The sequence below is a fragment of the Saccopteryx leptura genome, chromosome 7, assembly GCF_036850995.1.
Source record: "Saccopteryx leptura isolate mSacLep1 chromosome 7, mSacLep1_pri_phased_curated, whole genome shotgun sequence".
Classification (NCBI taxonomy): domain Eukaryota; kingdom Metazoa; phylum Chordata; class Mammalia; order Chiroptera; family Emballonuridae; genus Saccopteryx; species Saccopteryx leptura.
Window position 1 is genome coordinate 108732833 of NC_089509.1, and position 24430 is coordinate 108757262.

Genomic DNA, 24430 nt, shown 5'->3' on the forward strand with positions numbered 1-24430 from the left:
AGTGCCCGGGCCAACTTTGCTCGAATGGGGCCTTGGCTGCTGGAGGGGAAGAGAGAGACAGAGAGGAAGGAGAGGGGGAGGGGTGGAGAAGCAGATGGGCGCTTCTCCTGTGTGCCCTGGCCAGGAATCGAACCCGGGACTCCTGCACGCCAGGCCGACACTCTACCAATGAGCCAACCGGCCAGGGCCAGAATAAAGTAATTTGATAACATCTGAGTAGATCGCTCCTTGAGCCATGTAAAAATGAAAGCTAAGTAGAAAAGGAAGTCACTGGATGGCATTCCAAGAACTATGTAAAAAGACTCATTAGCTATATAAATATACTATACCTTGCCATATAGATTATGTGCAACGGATTATGAAGTGGGTGAAACGCACAGTGATATACAATGTAAACATGGAAGAGTGTTAAACACAAGTGTCCTTAGAAGGTCTAAAGTACCTGCTATGGAATTTAAAACATCTTTAGAAAAGGATGTATCCACAGAGTTTGCATGCTTCATAGCCGACTGGCTGTGAAATCCTCCATTGGTGCTGAGGTCATCTCTAGACCCCTGTATTCAAAGCATAGAAGAAATGAAAGGGATTCATCATTTTTCAACATTGTAAACCCACAGATGCCTTCTTCAATACACTTTCAATTAGATGATATTTGATTTGATCTTTTATATTCCATCAAAGGTCTTTTGCCAAAGCAGGCAGTGAAAGTGAATATAGTCAGAACCACACTCTTAGTCAAAGTTTGATTTCATATGGGATTTAAAAAAATTTTTACAATGTGGTGTAAATTATCTTTCTTTCAGGTATAGCATAAATGGCTAGAATAGTTATATTCATGGATTATATTATAGATTATATATCATTGTTTTCATGGGCTACCTCATGTATATTACTATTACTAAAAACTAAATTTTTAATATTTACTATAATAAGTGTTTTCTATGATACAATTTCATCCTTTTAAGAATCTTGTGATAGAGGTATTTTATCACGTTTTATAAATAAGAAATTAGAGGCTTAAAAAAGGTAGATAATATACTAACTTATACTCCTGGGATTTAAACAAGGCCTCTCCACCAAAAAAACCCCCCACAAAACTCCTATGGCACAACTCCTAATTTGTAGACGGTAACATCTTGTATAGGTACTGGTTCTAGCAGTGTGTTAATTCATCTGGGATTTGAACACAGGTGACATGCTCCAAGAAGACTGTTGTACTGGCTCACTGGAGGAAGGGTGACAAACAGGTCCCTTCTAGGCTGTGACTATAACTAAAGCACTTGGCTATATGACCACCAGGTGGTCACAACGTCGATACAGAAAGATGATGGGGAAAGGTATATACACTGAGGACGGGGCCATAAATGCGACAGGGGAAGCTGCCAATAACTGGGGAGGACTAGAAAGCGAAGCAGGAACAGAGGCAAATGAGAACATCATGCTGGTGAGATGGGCCAGGTCGAAGCCTTCTGTGACCAGCCTGGAACCAGGGACACTGATACGTAGGTCTCTAAAATATATCGCAAGAAGCGCCGTTTCATCCTTAGCTGCTTACACAGAGGCGGAAGTGGTATTCAGGGCAAAAACAGAAAACCGGTAAACTCTTCATTCAAACAGACATTGGAAACAGCAGGCAGACAGACGTACCTGGTTTGATGTATTGACAGTGAAAGGGTACAGGTCCTTCAGGTATATCCTTGGCATGTTGTCCAGAAGCATGCCGTAGAGGGGCATGTACAGACTCGCTATCTGGGCCTGCTTTCTCTAGGTGAAAAGGGAGCCGAAGAAACAATTCACAGAAAAATCAATAAGCTCCTAGGTTTGATTATGCGTTTAATGCAGTTGCCATTAAATGGTGTTTAGGGAAGGGAGAAAGAAGGACCACTTACTGGTTCTCTGTATCGATCATCAAATGAGTGCTTAGCCATTAGATTTTTCAGGACAGCTAAGGCTAAGTGCCTGATATCTTGGTCTTCCTGCAGAGCAAAGCCAACTTCTCGCAGCAGAATCCCGATTAAGAAGTGCTTGCGGCAAAACTCATTCGTGACCGAATATTCAGGCATATCTTTGTGAGGCAAGTAGAGAGATCGCATGATTGAAAATCAAATGATCACTTTGCAATCAAGACAGATTTATCAGACAACTGTCAACTTCTCTTACTACCAGGAGGATTCGGTGATACAGTCTTGCCCGAGAGATGAGAAATATGAGAGAGCAACGTTCAGTAAGATTGAGGGATCTTGTGTGTATATAAGTGCAAATAATGCATGAGGTCAAATACCAAGTTTCAGGAAAGTGGCATATCTACGTATTACAGCTAAGAAGAGAAAAACCTAGTTTGTATCTGAAAAAAAAACAACTAGGAAATGTTCAACGGGAAGCAATCTGTGGAAACAGGTCATTGAGGGTGATGAGTTTCGGTGGTGAGAGTTCTGGGAGCAGGCGGAGGCAGTGGCGGGAGAGGATGCTGGAGGAAGAAGGGGTAAGGTTTAAATGGCACAGAACTCTGTAAGCAGGCAGGAGGGGACCGCAGGGACGGAGGACAGTAAGCACAGTGCCCACAAGGAGAGGGATGAGAATTAAGATGTGAGCCACAGGTTGGGGCTGGATGATGAGAAACTTCAGTTAAGAATTTCTGAGCTGGCATTTAGGCTTCTCCACTATTTGAGTTTCTGTAGAAATTCCGTTTGCATTTCTGTAGGAAATGATGTCACTCAGGGCTTTGAGATCAGCGGCCCAATCAGACCTGTGCTTTATTGATTTACTAATACGGTGGCAGGATGTAAATGTGTTAGACTGTCGGGAGCCATGGAGTGATGGACATACTACAAGAGGTTGTAGCAGTAGTGCAGGGAGGGGAGAATTTAGAGGGCCTGGGGTAGCAGGACTGAGTAGCAGAAGCAGTATCAGCAGGACTAGATGCTAGAAGGATGTGAAGAAACAAGGAGAGAGGAAAACCAAGGGAGGCTGCAAACTGTTGAGCCTGAATTACCAGGCTATTTATTAGCATCTAGAAACAGGAAACTTGTAGTATCTATACTCATTAATGTCACTGAATTAGGATGTGGTTACTGATGCTTAGGTGACATCATATTAAATTTTATTATTTACCTGATGCATGTAACTCTTGAGTTGACTCTGAAGGTGTCAAAGGATCTGGAGTTAATGCAAATAAACAAAAAGTTTACATATATCCATACTCAGATACACACTATGTTCATTAACCATGTGTAATATATACTGAAAATTAAAATATACGGTCCTAAAATGTGAGTCACTTCTATAAAGTTTTGTTTTACAAGACAAGTGCCTTAGTCTGTCTGTCTCTTTAAAAAGAATGCCATGAACGGGATTATTTTCATTCTTAGTTTTCCATTTGAGCACCTATTTTTCCATCAGAAATAACGCTTCCTATGATACACACATTTTTATGTTCACTGTTGACAATATCAGATCTACAAAGAGGCCATCAGGACTTTTTCTGAGCTACTGAAAGGAGTAAACAACTGGGATCAAAATGACCCAGCACCGGCTTGAGTCTCCTCAGTATCTTAACCAGCCGGGGTACCCCAGTAACAACTGGGCATTCGTTTATGAAACAAAAACAAAAACAAAACAAAAAGCTAAAAATGTGATTGCCCAAATAACATTTCTATCTCATTTTTTTTTTGGTTCGTTTTCTAGAAAGGCATTTACATTACCTGCGCTTAATAAATTAGAAAAGAATAGCATAATGTGTGCAGCTTGTGAAGTTGACAATGACAAGACTTTGAGAGGCTGGATAATGTTCTTCACTGTCTTTTTCCCTCCAAAACATTAGTGCAAGTTATAAAAGACACAGGAGGCTCTTAATCTTCTCAGTTTGTGCTTTCCGTGAAGAGCAAAACTGCACCCCATGAATAATTTACTCACTGCTTAAAAGTGAAATATTTTAAGGGTAAAGGGAGTCAACTATACAGATGGAGCAAAAGTTGGTTTACAGTTGTTCGTATGGAAAATAATACAATAATTGATCAATAACAATACAAGAATAAATTGTGTTGCACATACTCACAGTGGTAACTCTACTTTTGCCCCGCCTTGTGTGGTGCTGGAAGGAGATGCGACTTGGGATGGTGAATATACAATGCCGTATAAAGATGGTGTATTATATACTATTGTACACCTGAAACCTACATAATTCTATTCGCCAATGTCATCCCAATAAATTTAAGAAAACTAAAATTTTAGAAAGTTTCTAAATCATTTTAGGGTTTTCTTTGCATCTTAATGGCTGATGAGTTTTTGATATCTGGGTAGGTGATAATCATGCTCTACCACGGTCATCTTAGTATATGAGTATGGTAGAGGATTATATAGATGATATATAATTCTAAATGTAACAAATGAAAATATTTTCTGTAGAACATATATACTATAGTAAGCATAACAAGCAAAATGTGGAGGCCAGTTCTGACCTGCATACCATCTCTGTGTTTCTGACCCAGTGATATCAACAATGGACCACCCACCTGCCTGCCTTCCTTTCTTCCAAGGTATCAATCTTGTCTCAAATTCATTTTGAGGAATTGCATTCTCACATAATTGTACATATTAACTGATCGTTTTAAGTGAATTTATACTCACAGAGTATAACATTTCCTTTGTGTAATTTTATCTCTCAAAATCAAAGGAAATCTGTCTTTTGGGGCCAATATGGTGAAAGAGTATGGCTTTAGGTTAAAATTCTTTGATCTACAATCACCAATTTTATAATTAATAAAAATAAAAGCTAATCTTATAATTTTTCTTGTTCTTTAATGAAAAAGGAAACAGACAAAAATGAGAATTATCGAGTGTATTCATTACTACAGGCATTTTACTCTGATTATCTGGGTCTAATGCCCATGTGAGACAACTTCAGACAAAACTAAGACTGAGGAAATAGGGAAGCAAGGAAAAAACTAAAGTGTCCAATTTGTAGGAACTGACGAGAACTCTGGGCATTATTACCTGGGATGTGTGCTGATCTTATGGGAAGACACAAAGGGATAAAGTGCTCATGCTGACATACTTCTTGAAGAAAATCAAATTTATACTGGCACAAGGTCTGAAAGATAGACAAGAAGAATGATGATTATCTACACACCAAGAAAGTTAATAAAAACTAACAATGCGCACTTGAATCTTGTACCTATAAAGATGTAGTTACTTTTGTGTGAACTTTGGCTGGAAAATTATTAAAGTCAAAAGAATTTTGTCCTCTGAAGTGGTAAATGCAGCCAGCCTCTTTGTTTCGGAGGGATTGGTCAACACCTCCTCAGGAAGTAAGCTCATCTGTAACCTACCTTTCTGAGTTCTGTATTTATTTTTGCTTCTTTTGGCTTATATCATAACATGTTTATTCTGAGAAAATGCACAGAGCTCTAAAACTGCAGTCAGGTCATAGAACAGATCACTACAATCAGCTCCTATGATCCAAGAGAATAGTGCAGATAATCAAAAATGAAACAGAATCTCTCTCCTTAGGGTGTTTGTTCCCAGGATGCGTTATTAATTCTACCTCTTCTCTGCTCCTCCAAACAGGTCTGTCTTTTCAGTAATGTTTTGAATAGCACAGTGAGAAATGGAGTCCAGACATGGTCTAAGGCAACTGTGATACACGAGCTGAGAATAACCACATAAGTACGGATAATCAAAATGTTTATGACTATTCTATTTTCAATCATATGAAAGAAATTAATCAAAAAAAATTTTTTTTTGTATTTTTCTGAAGTTGGAAACTGGGAGGCAGTCAGACAGACTCCCGCATGCACCCAACCGGGCATGCCCACCAGGGGGCGATGCTCTGCCCATCTGGGGCGTTGCTCTGTTGCATCCAGAGCCATTTTAGCGCCTGAGGCAGAGGCCATAGAGCCATCCCCAGCGCCCGGGCCATCTTTGCTCCAATGGAGCCTTGGCTGCGGGAAGGGAAGAGAGAGACAGAGAGGAGGGAGAGGGGGAGGAGAAGCAGATGGGCGCCTCTCCTGTGCACCCTGGCCAGGAATTGAATCTGGGACTCCTGCATGCCAGGCCGATGCTCCACCACTGAGCCAACTGGCCAGGGCCAGAAATTAATCAATTTTTAAGACTCAGATTGTGCACATTACATTTGCTAATGTCAGCTCACAAAATAAAATATATTCCTCTTGCTTAGATATTTTAAAATTATATTTTGTGGCAACTTTAGTCACTAATTTAAAATAGAAATTTACAAATGATTGTATTTGACTTAATCTTTTGTATATCAAAGTGAAGAAGAGCATAATTAGATTATACGTTGATTATTCTTTATTGAGAACCTTCTGTTTGGTCATTAAAAAATATATAATTTAGGTCTACTGGAATTATATATAAATATATAGTCTGAAAATTTTATGCATAATTGGAGCACTAATAAAGAATATTCTTTCAATAATTATTTATAGAGAGAATTGGATGCTCCAAACCAAATGATACATAATTATGTTATTCTTCTGATCAACACTGCCAACAAAAAAAGTATAACATTCAGGATCCTAAGCATGACCTGAAAGGCTACAAGATGACCTTATTTATTTATTTATTTACTTATTTATTTTTACAGAGACAGAGTGAGAGTCAGAGAGACAGATAGATAGGGACAGACAGACAGGAACGGAGATGAGAAGCATCAATCATTAGTTTTCGTTGCGACACCTTAGTTGTTCATTGATTGCTTTCTCATATGTGCCTTGACTGTGGGGCTAGAGCAGACTGAGTAACCCCTTGCTCAAGCCAGCAACCTTGGGTCCAAGCTGGTGAGCTCTGTTCAAACCAGATGAGCCTGTGCTCAAGCTGGTGACCTCAGGGTCTCGAACCTGGGTCCTCTGCATCCCAGTCCGATGCTCTATCCACTGTGCCACCACCTGGTCTGGCCCATTATTTACTTTTGATCTTTCTCCATTGGCTATTATTTTCCAAACCTGGATAGATAATTTCCCTTTTGAGACTTACCTTTTACCCAATAAGTAAAAGTTAAAGAGGAACTATTAATTCACATGCCCTGTGTTTCCTCCTTAAGAAGCAGACATGTGACCCAAAGCAGGCTGACCACACATTTCCTTTCTGGAACGCAAATCTTAAGCAGAGTGTTATCATTTAAGCAGTAGCAGACTTTGGCCAAATGGTTCCTCATTTGCAATTATTCTTGTGTCTCTAGTTCTTTTCATTGATGCTGTGTACTCCCAATATCTTTCCAAATAATTTCCTTCTATTCAAATGAGAGTAAGCTTCTGTTGCTTGCAACCCAAAGAACTTACACTGATTCACCTTTCATGACCTGCCCCACTTCCTGGCTTATTTCTCTTCAACATGTGCTCAGGGGTTCTCAAAATTGAGTACACATAAGAACCATTTGAAAGTATTGTTACAACACAGATGTCAGTTCTGACCTGATGCTACCTCACTCATCTAGGAAACACACTTTGAGATTCACTCCTCTCTAGAGAATGCTATTCCCTGACTGTCTCCCAACACGTAACCCCTATTTAGGTAGGGTGACCAGCTGTCCATTTTGCCCAAGACAGAGGGATTTCCAAGGAGTGGGACTTTCAGTGCTAAAATTAAGATGGTGCCAAGTAAAGTGTTCTATAAAAACAGCAGCTGAAAAGAGCAACCCCTTCACCACCCACAGGAAATAGAAGGAAATGGAAACACTTCCATTCCACTGTCCTTTGTCCCCCATTAAGGAAGAACTTGGGAGCCTAACTTGGCAGATGAACTATAAGTGCCCATCAGTAGATGAGTGGATAAAAAAGCTCTGGTACATTCACACAATGAAATACCATTTAGCTGTAAAACAAGAAGGAAATCTTACCTTTGGTATAGCACGTATGGACCTGGAGAGTATTATGCTAAGTGAAATAAACCAGTCAGAGAAAGACCAGTATCAAACGATGTCACTTATATGTGAAATCTAATGAACAAAATTAACTAACAAACAAAATAGAAGAAGACTAATAGTTAGAGAACAGACTGACAGCTGTCAGGGGGAGAAGGGTTGGGGGCTGGGTGAAAAAATGATAAAGGATTAAGCAAAGAAAAAAACTTATAGACACAGCCAACAGTATGGCGCTTACCAAAGGGAAAGGGGATGCGGGAGGTAGAAGAGGAGAAAGGAGGAATTAATGGCGATGGAAGGAGACATGACTTGGGGTGGTGAACACACAGTACAGTATACAGATGATGTATTATATAGCATTGTACACCTGAAACCTGTATAATTTTATAAACCGATGCCATCCCAATAAAATCCATTTAAAAAATAACTATAAAATACAAATACAAAATATTGCCTGTCCTTAGTATAGAAATTATCTTTTGATGAAGAGAATGGGTAAGATAATGTTCTCGGCAGATAAAGACAGAGACCAATTTCTTTATTTATAATGCCACAGCTGAGAAAACAAATACTTCTGCACTCGGTTCTTACCTTGACCTCTCCCGGGGATAACATGCTGATGTAATTGTTCACCATCTTAAATACAAAGCCCCGGTCCATAAATGTAAAGCAGCGCTAAAAAAGATAAAATTTTAAATTCAAACATTTTTACTTTAAGGATCATTAAAAATTTTAGAAAAGGTAATACAACTAGTTGAGATAAAATAACATTTAACTCAGTGTCTTGTATCATAAGTGTTTTAAAAATCTCTGAACTATGTTTAGGGATTTGTGCACATATGACAACTAAGTCAAATGTTTGCTACAGTACACACATCAGAAAGTTACCAACCCATATGAATCGATTTTTTACAACATCACTTAGAGTTTTGCAATGAAATATTAGAGCCTCTTCCTTTTTTTGTTTAGAAAGTTTTAGCTTTTACTTGTCTATTTTTTTGACAGTTAGTTATATTTTATTACTGCTCTCCATTTGATTCCTGCACTGTAAAACTCTGGGAAGGAACAGAAACAGGGGTGGCAGAGATGGGTCCGGAAGACCTTTTAAAATCTCATCGGCCTCCTGTGACAGAAGAGCTTTTCTGCCAAGGCAGCTTGCATTAGAAGGTAAGAGATCCTGAGATTTCCATCAGGAAGCGCTCACTGTCTCTCTTATTCTGTTGTCACACTCCCTGAACTATCATCAGTGAGTTAAACAGCAGGTAGTTTGGAGGGAGCCAGGCAAACATTCCCGGTTGGCACAGTGCTCGCTCTATCTCCAAAACACGGGTGGCCATGCCGCCCGCCCTGTGTCTACCGATGAGTATCCTGTGGCATCCCAGCTGATCGCCACCTGGGGGTCACTGTCGTGTTTGTTTCCTTCTACCCATTCGCATGCATACAAAACGACTTGGAAAAATTTCTCATTGCCGCTCCACTCAGGATGGAGTCTTCTTTCTTGTCCCAAAGAGTCTAGGATGGTCCAGTGTGATGGTTTTGCATTTCTGGGATCTCTCCTCAATTTTACTCACAAGTCTCTTGTCTCAGGAAGGACTGGTTATAAAACCTTTCTACACATAATATACCGAGTAGAAAGTCTCCTGTTGAAATATGCCTGTGTGTAAACAAGAGCTATTGTCTCAATTTCTTCTATTGGTTGTCATTTGTATTTTTTTTTTGTTTTTCCTCTCTTTTCCTCTTTTCCTTGTGGAGTGTTTTTCTGTGGAGTATTTTGCCTCATGTATATCTTCATTGTTAATATGAATTTAAGTTCTTTCAATGCCTCTTCTCATCTTCCAGAAGAACAGCGGGGAGGGGTGGACACCTGAGTATAGATAGCCACAGGCTCTGAAGATACAGAGTCATAGGGCAGGAGGGGAGAAGAAGAGGCCCTTTTGACTCTCCTGCACTAGGCAGGCTCCCAGCAGCTGGGTCAGAGCCTGCCAGGCTCGCCATGTGTAGGAGAAAGTCCCAATGCGGTTACCTTTGAAATATCTCCAGCAGGGAGCTCTCTCCAAAGACCTGTCCATCTCCCTTCTGCTGGGAGAGGCTTGAGTCTCCCCTTCCAGAGAGAGGAAGACCATTCAGTACAACTGTAAGCTCTAGATTCAGAAACTCCTCAAGGAAGAGGAGAAACAGAAACCTGAGGATGTCTTTGGTGAGGACGCCAGGGCCCTTTGACTGGGAAGCGCAGGGCTTGGTGATCTTGTCACTGACCCAGAGCAGTGGCAAGCACGGCCTCCCAGGGGAGACTGGGGCTCCTCTGGAGAGCAGACCTGTGGGGTTTGGAAGGAGGCTAAGCTCCAGCATCCGTGAATGGAGGAGATGGGGATCTAGAGAAACCCACTTTGGGGTTCTCGAGGTTGGAGAAGCACCTTCTATATGGTGAACCTGCCACCCTCTTTGCAAGGGGCAGTGAATGGAAAGGGGGTCATTTGCAAAGGGCAGTGAATGGAAAGGGGGTCATTTGCAAAGGGCAGTGAATGGAAAGGGGGTCATTCCCAAGAGACAAGACCAGCAGTTTGTTTTCTCCCTGCAGAGAGCAATCCTGCAGCTCCAGCTTCATCCAGCGTGTCTCTCCTGCCGTGGGTCCCTGGTGTCTGGTCCTTCCCGGCATCTTCTCAACCACAGGCGCAGCCTCTTCTGCCCATTGGTGAGGCCTCAAGAGGTCTCTCTGCTTTTGTATTCAACTAATTTATATTAACCTTTTACACTAATAGAAAAGAATTTATAGCAGGCTTTGGCACATTCTAAGCTGGGACATTTTTATATGCTCACACCAGATATAATGCTTTCTCCGTTCTTGGAAAAAGATCTTGGCACAACTATGGTATTACATTTCATTTGTTAAACTCCAATGACAACTAATTTGTAGAATTTGATCATTCACATATAATTACATAACTGAAAGAGGTAAAAGTCATTGGAAGCCCCAAATGAGTAAATAACCATTAATAGATTTCTGGGAATATAAGAAACTTATAATGCCAATGTCGGGAATGTGCAACGTTGAGCAGCTAAAAGCTCAAAGTTCACCAATTCACTGGCATTGTGTCAAATGAATAAATTCAACTTTACATTAAAAAAAATCACTTTCTCTCCTTTCCCCATTTTCTCTCCTAATTCAAATGATTCATCTGATAAAATTTACAAAGTTTTTAAAATAAGTTTTTTTTTTTGTCAAATGTTATTAAAACAAAAATTTGAAAACAACGTGTGTACTCTGGGCTTTTATAATGTGCGACACATTAAGCTAATGTTTCACATATACTGTATTTCCCCATGGACAAGATACTCCCATGTATAAGATGCACCTTAATTTTGGGGCCTGAAATTTGAAGAAAAAATGTATTGCATAAAGTTATTGAACTCAAGTTTTATCCACCTACAACAATAAGCACAAAAACAAGCTTGAAAAAGCGGGAAATGCAAGTAACAAAATCGACAACCACTGTATAAGACGCACCCAGTTTTTAGACCCCAAGTTTTCAGAACAACGTATGTCTTCTACATGGGGGAATAGGGTAAGTATCGTTTTCAATGTGCAGCCTGTGTGATCTACGTACTTTATAGACCAGATTTGTTTATCTGTTGCGATTGGCGCTCTTTCTCTGCCAGGTTCACAGAACCACTGGTGCCACCCACCACTCGCCTTTTACTTCATCTTGTCTTTTCTTATCTTGGACATTTCTTATTTACCCCCATGTTAGACAAACACCACCAGCATCAAACTTTGCATAAATAAGCTCCCAGGAAAACATAAATTTATTCCATTAATTCAGAGCATTTAAACCAAAGAGAGTAGATAAAGTGTCTTTTTTTTTTTTAAAGAGTTGCCTATCCATCATATTTCACAATGTAGGGAAGAACATTGCAGATGTTTTTAGATATATAACAGTATGTCACTTTTTCCAAATTTCCTTTTTTGTAAAGCACTTCACGTGAACTAGAGTGTAGCAATAAGCTTGATTCCCACAGGTCTTGAAATGTAGTAGAAAACTAGAGTAATTTTTTTCTCCTTTATCTTCTTCCCACTTTCCCTGACCATCTATTTCTCTTTCTGTAAGTAAGATAAAAGCAAAGGTAAGAGGCACAATGATGAAAACAAAAATAACTTTAAGATAAAAACAAATAGGGTATATAATTTGAAGTAGTGCTTCAGACATTAAAAAAGAACTTAGATCGAATTAAAAGACCAACTAAGGCTCCAGATTGGGGAAAAAAAAAAACACTATAAAAGTATTTCAAGCAGGAAAGATATATGGATAAAAGTATTCACTGAACAGTGTCAGATGTGACTACTTGTCATAAACGAAGTTATAAATGAATTAACATTGAGACTATCTTGCGTCCATTAGCCTAGGGCAGGCATGGCCAACATATGGCCCGTGGGCCCTATCCGGCCCGTGTAATGAGTTTATGTGGCCCACGATTAAATTTTTAACATTCTCCACTACTTTAAAATCTCAGCTACTCAGAAGCAGAAGCGTCTTTGATTATTGGAAATCGAGATATTTAAGAAGATAGTGATACGCGGAAAAGAATTCTGCGTGTGTGACTAATCTAGGGTTAACTTCCAATAATTGATCGGATGGATTCGCGATACTTCTTTATTTTTTTTAAAAAAATCCATTATAAAGATTTATAACTTTTGTACTTGTCTGTACTCGATATGAACTGTTTGACGTTTAGCGGCAATGTGAAACCCACATTCTTCTAGGCAGAGTTTACCAGTGCGCACCCAAGGTCAAACAATTCGTTATTTTTGTGGTCAAGTGTGCTGAATCAAGTGGCATTGTAGCATAGACAATAGCTGCAGTTGATAACTAAAAATGTGTTCAGGCTGTTTGTAAAACGAAATAATTGTTTTATTTGCGATATGACCCGTTCAAGCTCATTCTATTAATTAAATATTGTTTCGATTGATTGCGATACAGTTTGGATATTTATACGGTATATAATTATATTTTTATTAAAATAATATTGTATATTAATTTTTCACTCACTAACATTTATTCATAAACAAATTACATAATAAAATTTTGTTTACTTAAACGAATCGTTTTTGTATTTAACATTTTTTAATTTTAATATTTCGTCTGGCCAGTGAAAAAGTTTTCTTTCTAATCTGGCCCCGGGGGTAAAAACTGTTGGCCATGCCTGGCCTAGTGGCTTGAATGGAACTGTGATCTCACATGACTGTACCTTAAGAAATCTGGCAACGCTGTGATTGGCCCTTTTTGTTTCTTCAAAGGCATCTTTGTGTTTCCAAATCACGTGATCAGCTAGGGCCATTACAAGATTGTCCAATTCATTTTGGTAAGATTCAGAAAATCTCTGAGCCCGAGAAAGCTAAGGAAAGAATGGATGATTTCTTTATAATGGAGCGTGTGAAATACTAAGCCTGCAGAAGAGGAAACTGAAAGAGTTATTTCATTTTATATATCATCAAAGAGTCCTTTGTAAAACTCGAATGCGACAATAAAATAAAAGCCCTTTTAATCTTAAGGACACGATTTCCATCATCTCCACTTAATGTTTCCTTCTATTTTGGCCAATAAAATTTTAAATTTTTCATTAAAACAGTAAATTATAATATATACTAATTGCAAACTATTAAAACAATGTAACTTTTTTGACTCCTTACATCTTTTCTTTTTCCAATTACATTTGACATGTAATATCATATTAGTTTCAGGGATACAGGATGGTGGCGAGACATGTATATAACTTACAAGATGATCCCTCCCCAAACTGGGCACCATTCATAGTTAATATAATATTATTAACTATATTACCTCTCACATTTTAATTCTACTCTTCTTTTTCTGGAAATAAATACTATTAATGGTTTAATAAATATTATTCTAGATTATCTTTGACATATATTTCTGTTTAGTTAAAATCAATTACTTTGAGTTTTTAAACAAGAAATCCCCTAATAAACAACTATAAGAAATCAATGAATAAATAACTGAATGCATATAAATATTGGCTTGAAATGCTCTCTAATAAGAATTCCAGCTAGTCTTTAAAAAAATTTTTTTTCAGCTTTACTGTGCTATAATTGACATATACAATTATAAGATATTTGAAGTGTACATCATGGCGTGGGCCTGTTTGCTCAGCAGGAGAGTGTTGGCCCAGTATGTGAATGTCCTGGGTTTGATTCCTGGTCAGAGCACACAGGAGAAAAGACCATCTGCTCTCCCCCCCTCCCCCTCTTCCCTCTCTCTCTCTCTCTCTTACGCTCTTGCAGCCAGTGGCTTGATTGATTTAAACACATCAGCTTGGGGTGCTGAGGATGACTCCATGGAGCTTCCGCCTCAGGCACTAAAAATAGCTTGGTTGGGAGCATGAACCCAGATGGGCAGAGCATCGGCCCCAGATAGGGTTGCTGGGAAAACCCTGGTTGAGGCGCACATGGGAGTCTGTCTATCTCACCTCCTCTCACTTGGAAAATAAATAAATAAATAAAGTAAATGTGCATCATGATATTTTGATGCTTATGTGCAGTGTGAAATTGTGAAAGAATTCCTCTCATCATGTTAATTAACATGTACATCACCTCATATATTTATCCTTTTTCTTTTTATTGGTGAGAACATTTAGATTATTCACTCTTAGCAGATTTTTTAATCACCATGTTTTATGTCAGATCCTCAGACCCTACTTATAGCTGAAAGTTTGTACAGCATCTGCCATGGCTGGTGGTTCTTGGACCTTGGAGTCAAGAGATTTTTGCCACAAAATGCTCAATGGCTTGGCTGTGAGATGACATAGAATACATTGAATAAAACTCCGTAGGTCCCTGCAGACCGCCCTCGGGTCCAGGGACCCACTCTTCCTGTCTAAACTCCTGCACATGAGGGGGAAGTTCCCGGCTGCTAGGGTTTCTTCTGAGTCCCTAGCTTGCGAATTTACACAGCCCTGTGACATGACATCAGTAAGATTCATTCATCTTCACCAGTTAGCTTTTAAAATTAGGCTTCCATTTTCACTATAGATAGAAACACAAAAATCACTGTTAGGCTGAGCCATGTAGCTGTAAAATTCTGAGACCCCATCCTTGTGGGCTGCAGGAACGAAACCATGGAGCATCAAGCGTGACACCCAATCACTGCTCCCACTTAAGAGGCAGTGCACATGCACCGCTAAGGTTTACAGAGCAAACAATAATGGAACTACTGACCACACGTCCGTTGGCATACGTGTTGGGGAGTACAGCATTACTTAGGATCCTACCTGAATTTTATTTGTGTCAATCAGGTGCTGTGCCATTGATTTTAGGATAATGGCGAAGAAGAACCAGGAGTGCTGTTAGGAAAAGAAGAGCCAGGAAGACATTCGTTATCCTATGGTGAAATAATGGTCATTCTGTTCTTTATCATTTGTAATAGAAATGATACATTCTCCACGGTGTTAGGCTGATCTTTATCGAAGTTTTAACAGTAAAAAGCAAATGGCAACATATCAGTTCCCCCTTCCTCTCAAAGAAGGCTCAAGCTAAAAGAAGTTACCACTTTTCTTGATGTGGCTAATTAAGGAGTAATCCTATGAGATATCTATTTATGATGTTCTATCTGTTACACTTATCTAAACAAAACCGAAAACCTTGTGTTAAAATATATCACACCAGGCCCACCCCTAACATTTCCAGGGCTCGAGGTAAGATTAAAAATGGAAGCCACGTGTCTAAATATCTAAAAGGTTGAAGTCGTGCTGACAAAGTATTACATAAGATCTGTTTGAGGCCCTGGCCGGTTGGTTCAGTGGTAGAGCGTCGGCCTGGCATGCAGGAGTCCCGGGTTCGATTCCCGGCCAGGGCACACAGGAGAAGCACCCATCTGCTTCTCCACCCCTCTCCCTCTCCTTCCTCTCTGTCTCTCTCTTCCCCTCCCGCAGCCTGGGCTCCATTGGAGCAGAGTTGGCCCGGGCGCTGGGGGTGGCTCTATGGCCTCTGCCTCAGGCACTAGAATGGCTCTGGTTGCAAAGGAGCAACGCCCCAGATGGGCAGAGCATCGCCCCCTGGTGGGCATGCCAGGTGGATCCCGGTTGGGCACATGTGGGAGTCTGTCTGACTGCCTCCCCATTTCCAACTTCAGAAAAATACAAAAAACAAACAAACAAATCTGTTTGATCATCGTATCATCGTACTTTGACAAATATAACTCCATGACAACTTGAATGCTGTACCAGAGTGTGGGGCCCTGGGGAAGGAAAAACCCTGGCCTACCCCTCTTGTCACCCAAGGCTCTGTCCTGCACTGCAACGGCCTGGTCCACGTGTGACCGCCCAGCATGCACATCTGAGTGCTATCCACAAATTAGCTCCTCCCTTCCACTGCAAACAGGCTCGAAGGCTGCGCTGAGGTATGAAGATGTTCCCTGTGGAGTATGGACTTAGCAAGGAAGTCTGAGTAGGCCCATGACGCAGGAGCTGGGGGGACCCACAGAGATTCACGAGGGGCGGGAGGAGGCCCCAGTGAGCATTTTTCTTGGCTACTCTCACCCATGTCCTGATGGGGAGGGGTGCAGTTCGAGAAGGCCAACACCTGCGCCAGGAAGGAGGTCTTTTTTTCTTGGGTCGAAAGGTGAAAGGGTGATATTTATCCCAGATCCAAAAAGTGCTGGTGCATATGTAGCATTTAAAGAGGGCACCCCCTCCTCTTCTCTCTTTCCCCTCTCCTCCACCGCAAACAGTTCTGAATTCTGTGCTAGCCGTTTCCTTGCTTAACTTCATAGTTTTGCTGCCAATGTTATACACTGAAGAAATACCTTTAGTATTGTTTGCCACTGCATTTTTTTTTATAGGGACAGAGAGAGAGTCAGAAAGAGGGACAGACAGACAGGAACGGAGAGAGATGAGAAACATCAATTCTTCGTTGTGGCACCTTAGTTGTTCATTGATTGCTTTCTCATATGTGCCTTGACTGCGGACCTTCAGCAGACTGAGTATCCCCTTGCTCGAGCCAGTGACCTTGGGTCCAAGCTGGTGAGCTTTGCTCAAACCAGATGAGCCTGCGCTCAAGCTGGCGACCTTGGGGTCTCGAACCTGGTTCCTCCGCATCCCAATCCGACGCTCCATCCACTGCACCACTGCCTGGTCAGGCGCCATTGCATTTCTTATAAACGCAATCATCTTGTGTGTATTCGCCTGTGATTGCCTTTTTTTCATTTGACTAATTCTGTTTTGAGGTTCGTTTATGTTGAATCACACAGCTGAGGGTCCCATATCATTGTGACATCACCTAACTAGTGACAATGTACTTATTATATGCTTTACTGTTGAAAAGCATTTGGATTATAACCAATTTTAGACTGACAAAACCATGATGCTAAGAACTTTTGAGTCCATAGTCCTCGCTCCAGAAGACTGATTGAGACAGACACAGCCCCTTCCCATTTTTTTGTTCAAGTACTATCTTCTCTGTGAGCTCTATCCTGACCATTCTTTATTATTATTATTACTTTATATTTTTAATTTACTGGGTTGACAAGATTTGTGAAATCCTGACTATTCTGTTTAAATCTGCAAGCCCCACCCTGCACCCTCAGTGTTCCCAATGCCCATTATCTGCTTGACACCTTCTAATGCATGACTTATTTCACTTCGTTATGGAGTCTTCAGTTGACTGTTTTTATTTCCCAGTAGAATGTCAGCTCTACTGATGGTAGAGATCTTCTATTCTCTGTTGCTTGCCAAGTGCCAAAGATGGTGCGTGCTATATGGTAGACACTAAAACCCGTATTTGTTGAATTAACTAAATAAATACGCTCGTAAGGTTAATTTAAACAAGTTGCTTGGCTCAGGATAATTTGATTTTAGTGAACTCATGTTGATGCTTATTGATCCTGCCTTCTCTTTCTCGTTGCTTCCTAATCAATTATCCATCTGTCAAGTCATGATAGATAATTAAGCTGGGGACTAAGTTCACTCTTCTGTCTTGATTTAGAGTTGTCTTTTTAGTAAACTTTCTGCCATCTCTTCTCTATGCGTTTCAACTTTTTGGGGTCAAAGAGTGGCTGTTTCTTGGCTCCCTCTCTGTTGTCCGTATATTCATTAATATATCATTAATCCTTTTGTTGGTATATTTCCTCTTACTGTGCCTAATACCCACAACAAACTTTACATTTGCCACACTTAGAATTTTTTCAGTGTTTTAGGTAACTCTTCATAGGCATTTATTCTGTATTTAGGCCCAATGAGCCCATTCTACTTAAGGGGATCTGTTCTGCTGACTTACATCTCTCTTGACTAATACTTTTATATGCTACAGTTTCAGTGCGAAACATATGCTAGAAACTATAAGAGACATGATTTGTGAAAATCAGTGGAGTCTACGGCCTTCCAGGAATGAGAATGAACCTCACACTAAATATGAAAGAATCATCTTTAAACTCCTTACCTTCAGGACCTGTTTAACTGTTGTTGTGTCATTTGATTTCAAAAGACCAGTCACATTTTTAGCCAGTTCTTCATGTATCGTTCTCTCCTTGCATGCCCTGGTCTTGAACACAAACTGAAGAAAGTCCAAAAAAGTACAATGAGTAAAATGATTTTAAGAAAAACAATTCTTCAAAAATTATGTTGCATGGATAACTCATAACTCAAAGTTATCTGTTCATGCCTGATTTTGTCATGAAATAAATGAAGGCCCAGTGATAAGAGTGGTACACACCTGTTCCTATTTAGGGCTTTGCACAGGCAAGGCCTGGCTCACCTAAGCTCTCCTTGTAACTCTTTGTGTAGAAATCAAAAGAAAGAGTCAGAGAGCAATTTAGCAGGTTCAAGGAAACATGGAGGGCTTTGACCCACCTACTTAGGACACATTTCCCCTTCTCCTTCCTTCCACTGGTAACAGGTGGCATGGTAGCATTTCTTCATCCTGAAAGGGTAGAGCACCCACTCAAATAGCCAAGTGGGGAAGCAGGTGCCTTCCAGAAGCCAGGAGTGAGCGCCCCACACGCCCAGGGTCTGCCATCTCATGCTTAGACACAGCTATCAGAGGGTCATGAATATTGGCTGTCAGTAAGATAACACATGCTGCTCACTTTCTTATTTCTCAGAAGACTGGTTCTGACACACACCTCTGAGTGCCTGTAATGGTTTTAGTTTTTAGTATTTCTTCATTCATTTAAAGGAAATCAGCATCAATTTTTGCACGTCTTTTTCAAACATAAATTGTGTATGGCTGAATTATAATATATATTTTACTTATGAGTTGGGTTTGCTCCTAGGGAGATCATTTCTTCAGAATATTCACAATTCAGACTCCGTTATAATCAAGAGTGAAGGCAGGCAAGAGAGTCAAAGCAGAGGCACATACACCTGTCACTATCTGTTTGAACTTCCTAGTTCATCGACAGTTCAGTTGTCCTGAGGGGGCCTGGCTTCTCCGAGCTCCTCCCAGAAGAGAAAGACAAAGCTAAGCGACACGAGAAACTAGCTAAACTCAGAGTAACGTGATTTCCCCCCTCGTGGATTCTGACTCATGTGAGGATAATGTCAGAACTGCCTAGGACCTTGCACAATTATTTAGCCCCAAGGACATTACAACTAGCTCTAAAATATTCTTACTGTAAAATTTTGGCTAGAACATGTTAGTGCCATGAGTTTCTGTGAAACATGGCATTTCATCAGACTAACTTTAGACATGCAATTTTGAAAAAAAAAACATGGTATATGTTTGTGCGTGTGTGTGTGTGTGTGTGTGTTGGATATTTGTAAATGGGGTGAGTTAGCAGCATTTAGCACCACTGAACTTGAAATGGTGTTTAGTTCGCTTCTGAATAAATATTCATTGCATTGACTATCACATCTCTCAAGGACATCACAGCATGTATAATACCAGCCCAACAGTTTTCATTATACACCTACCTGTAGGGCTTAGTATCTAGTGATAGGTTAAATAATAACTTTTCCCACCAAAAGTAAAAAATCAGACTATTTGGTCAAGGTCAGACTGTCAACTATTGTGCTAGAACCGGTGTCCACACAGACCCGTCGAGCTGATGTCTCTCTGAGCCGCCCCATCCCAACTCATAGGGGAGAAAAGTGAAGTCCAGAGGGGCTGACTGCTCCAGCTCACTATTTAACCTTGACTAGCATCTCGTTTCCCTTGGCTACTGTAGCGCTCTTTTCAGACTAAAATTCCAGTTACGGTTGGTTATATTTGTTAGGCTGCATGTGTTTTAGATTTATCAAAATGTGTTACAAAAAACCTGTTATCAGATTGAAATTCCACCTAGGTGGAATTCTGGATTTGAACCCCCTCAGAGAATGCTAAGTCAGCATTCTGCTGGGTTACAAAATCAGATGATCGCATTGGGATCTTTCAAACATCTTGGTTAAAAATAAAGATCATCTCAGGATACATTTCTATTCTACCTCTCCAAGAGTGTCACACAGGGAAACTGGGACCTCACAGTAAGGTTCTCAGAAGATCTAGGCTTGACCGGCACAAAAATGTCAAAACAACAATGGGTTCTTAACATCATTTTTAATGATTCTGTTGGAGCAAGGTACATAATACTCGTGTTGAAATGGAGAGGACTTTCTGGAGGGATTTTTTTTTGTTCTTTTTTTTTTTTGGTCTAAGCCTCTTTTGAGAGTGGAATGGGAAACAGAGGTAAGCACTGAGGCAGTGAAAGTTCTATAGACAGTTCTGTTGACTGTAAATTCATCAGTACTTTATAAAACTAGGCAAAGACTCCATCTTAAACAGAGAGCAAACTAAAAAGGCATCTCTAGTTGAATCTGCTTTTCTGCAAATGAAGCATAGGTCTCATTGGGCAAGATTAGATCAAAGGGAAATGATCGTGGGACTATTTTTGGCATATGGGCTATTTTTTAAAAAAGGAAGTTTCTAGCACAAAAATAAAACAAAATTCTTTTCTAGTCACCTCTCTGGACATCTAACATCTATGGGTATATGTCTAGCCATAGGTATTAGTGAGTATATTGTTTTAATTAAAAAGATCTGTGTCTCAAAAAGATTTCATCCATGCACAGAAAAAGTAGAACTTTAGGTTCTCTATGCATCAAAAAGTGAACTAAGGTACTCTTGTTTATCTCTGGGTAGGTGCTTTTTTTCTTTTTTTCATCAGGAAGGTGACATTCAGGTAGGAGCTATCATGTACAAACATCATCGCAAGTTCACGGGCATTAATTCACTGGCCAACTGGAAATGAGACTGGAAACGTGACAAAGGACACTGAAAGCAGTGCACAGATGATGAAATGGGCTCGTGGTTCATGCCAGAGGATAAAGGACTTAACATACCAGAAGCAGGTACAAATAGACAGTAACTGGGGGAATGAAATAATGCCTGAGAAAACAATAAGAAAGGCTAAGAAAACATTACAGAGAAAACACAGAGCATTCAACAAACCAACAGGAAAAGTCGTCCTTACATTTGTACAGGAATTTCATTCATTGCAATAGCGACTTCTATAGGACAGGGCATTAACTTTCTCCTTCAGCTCCTCCTTTGCTTTTTCTCCCCATATAAATAGTCACTTGCTCACATACGTGTTTTTACATATTTATACATTCAAACGATACAGCTAGCCCATCAATGCAAAGAGAGGGAATTCTAGTATCTAAGAGGAATGCTTGATGTTACTGTGGTGGGCACCTTCCGGCTAAAGCGCAAAACTTGCCACTTATTGTAGACAGAAAACGAGACAGGCCACACAGCACAAGGGGCACATGACCAATGTCCAAGCAGTGATTTCATACCTTAATGTACGATTGGACGAAGTGGTCCAGCTGTTCTTCATGACACTTGGCCACGACGTTGGTCAGAACCCTGGAAAAATAAAGCTGTTCAGTGGCCTTTCTGGAGAAGGCCGAAAATGCTATCGGGTTGGTCACTGGAGTGCTTGAAAATTGGGTACTTAACAGTTACTGAATAAATGAATGAATCAATTTCAGACTCGGCTTGCTCCCCCTTATCCCCCAATACTGAGCATTTATTATCTATATTACCTGCTAACCATCTCCAACCTTGAAATCTCTAAACACTGGACATAAATAATGTCTCAGTGTTGCCCCAGTTGCACGTGCTAGTATGGTCTGCACGTCTGCTGACACTGTCTTCTTGGAAAAGGAATCATTTTTAGTACCTGATTAAAACTTAAGATCTTTAACCTAGAAGTAATTATCATATTCCTTTTTAAAAGTGCTTCCCTTCCAACCTAGAGGCAATATATGTATATGCTTTTGGAAAAAGTAATTAGGTTAAGACGCAGGGTCTTTTTTCTTCCCTTCCTTAGCTGGCAGTGGGGGTATGAGTTGATATTTCCACATGAATACCCCCCAGTTACTCCATGGCCGCAGTGTTTAGCAATAGCTTGGGATTTCACCAGATCTATCATTTGAAGTATTTAGGAATCTTGTCAGCACAAACCCACATACTCATGCTGAAAAGAGCATCCAATGAAGACATAGTTGCGGACTTTTAATCTGGGTCCAGAAGTGACTAGTTGTGGAATTGTTAGAGAGACCTTAATCTTCCAGAGCTTCAGGGATCCACTTCCAAAACAAGGCTCAAGACTCAAATCCTGAACAGTGGTAATAATATATATACCTATGAGCTCAAAAGGGGCTGGAACCATTTCAAGGCCAAGAGTAATTCTGGAATGCTGTGACTAATTTTTAAAAAAAATGAACATTAGTAATCTATGATTCAATAATTGATTTAAAACACAGCCTCCACAAAGAAACTGTGGTTGCTCATGTCACCAGACAGATTAGTTATATGGGAAGAATGTACAGTATAGACAAACTTCAAGTGACAATAGCTTAAGGAAAATTGAATATTTTTTAAAAAACTAAAAGATTTTTTGGGAATGTGAAATGACACAGCTTCTGTGACACACTTTAACATTTTCTTAAAAAGTACACACACAGCTCTCATACAACCCAGCAATTACACTGGGCGTTTCTCTCAGAGACGTGAGAACTTATGCTTCCCCAGATCTATCCCAAACTGGAAACAGATTCATTCAACAGGTGACTTGTTTAACATACTGTGGTATGAAACAGTACTCAGAAATGAGAAGGAAGGAACTGTGGATAGATGTAATAGCCTGGATGGCTCAGAGAATTATTCTGAGTGCAAAAATAATCCCAAAAGGTTACATACTATCATACTGTGTGATTCTATATATCTGTATCTACATTGTATCTACATAGAGATAGATACAGAGATAAATCGGTAGATGTATAGATGAAGAATTGTGTATTCTTAAAATAACAAAATGTTAGAGATGGAGAACAGATTAGTGGTAACCAGGGATGAAGAGTGGGTGGGATGAGAGGGAAGCAGTTTGGACTATAAAAGAGCAAAAGGAGCCATCCCTGTGGTGACGAACTGTTCTGTATCCTGATCCCACCAATGTCAATATCCTGGTAGTGTTACTGTACTACAGTTTTTCAAGATGTTGCCTTTGGGGCAAATTGGCTAAAAGGAACAAGGTATCTCTCTATGTGATTTCTTTCTTTCTTTCTTTCTTTCTTTCTTTCTTTCTTTCTTTCTTTCTTTCTTTCTTTCTTTCTTTTTTTTTTTTTTTTTTTGTATTTTTCTGAAGCTGGAAACGGGGAGGCAGTCAGACAGACTCCCGCATGCGCCCGACTGGGATCCACCCGGCATGCCCACCAGGGGGCGATGCTCTGCCCATCCGGGGCATCGCTCTGTCATGACCAGAGCCACTCTAGCACCTGGGGCAGAGGCCAAGGAGTCATCCCCAGCGCCCGGGCCATCTTTTGCTCCAATGGAGCCTCGGCTGCGGGAGGGGAAGAGAGAGACAGAGAGGAAGGAGAGGGGGAGGGGTGGAGAAGCAGATGGGCACCTCTCCTGTGTGCCTTGGCTGGGAATCAAACTCAGGACTTCCGCACGCCAGGCTGATGCTCTACCACTGAACCAACCGGCCAGGGCCTCTCTATGTGATTTCTTAAGACTTCATGTGAATCTATAATTACCTCCAAATAAAAGTCACAAAGAAAAAGTTAAAATCGAGGTCTAACATTTTACTCAAATGATAACAATAGATGATTAGAAGGTAAGAAACCAAGAGAGAGAAATACTTAATTTTGAGACACATATTCAAGCAAAATGCAAACATACACAATGGAGGGGGGAGGTGTCCAGTTATAATCAAAGTTCTGTGCAAGCACAGAGGATCAAATCTCCTCTCCTAAGGCAGGGTTAGAGGTACCTGGTCACAGTCGTACTTATTTCATCTTCTTCCCTCTGCACCAAAACCTTGAAGAGCTGATTCAGGATTATAGGCAGAAAGCTCATGATTGCGTGAATCTTTTCCACATTCAGTAAGTTCTGCAGTAAATTGACAGGAAACAATGGGGAAGTGATTGAGTTGAAAGCACATTCTGCTGGTGTGCTTTAGAACTTGATCATGAATACTGTAGCTCCCTTTATGTAGCTTTGTGTTCATTGCATTTAGTGTGGCATGCAGGCACGGGGGTAATGTGACAAGGATGATAATT

General features: G+C 40.3%; 1 protein-coding gene across 5 annotated transcripts in view; it reads right to left on the minus strand.

The window, feature by feature from the left end:
- The window catches only part of DOCK10 (dedicator of cytokinesis 10), a 263955-nt gene that overhangs the window by 38429 nt on the left and 201096 nt on the right, over positions 1 to 24430 (minus strand). For all 5 annotated transcript variants that reach the window (XM_066344983.1, XM_066344985.1, XM_066344987.1 and 2 more), the window contains exons 24-34: positions 24142 to 24260; positions 21662 to 21731; positions 18327 to 18440; positions 15164 to 15235; positions 13124 to 13270; positions 8471 to 8554; positions 4993 to 5089; positions 3112 to 3156; positions 1890 to 2065; positions 1648 to 1764; positions 443 to 554 (exon numbers count right to left, since the gene is read on the minus strand). In XM_066344983.1, coding sequence (XP_066201080.1) covers positions 443 to 554; positions 1648 to 1764; positions 1890 to 2065; positions 3112 to 3156; positions 4993 to 5089; positions 8471 to 8554; positions 13124 to 13270; positions 15164 to 15235; positions 18327 to 18440; positions 21662 to 21731; positions 24142 to 24260 — 1153 coding nt within the window. The remainder of the gene's footprint in view (positions 1 to 442; positions 555 to 1647; positions 1765 to 1889; positions 2066 to 3111; positions 3157 to 4992; positions 5090 to 8470; positions 8555 to 13123; positions 13271 to 15163; positions 15236 to 18326; positions 18441 to 21661; positions 21732 to 24141; positions 24261 to 24430) is intronic.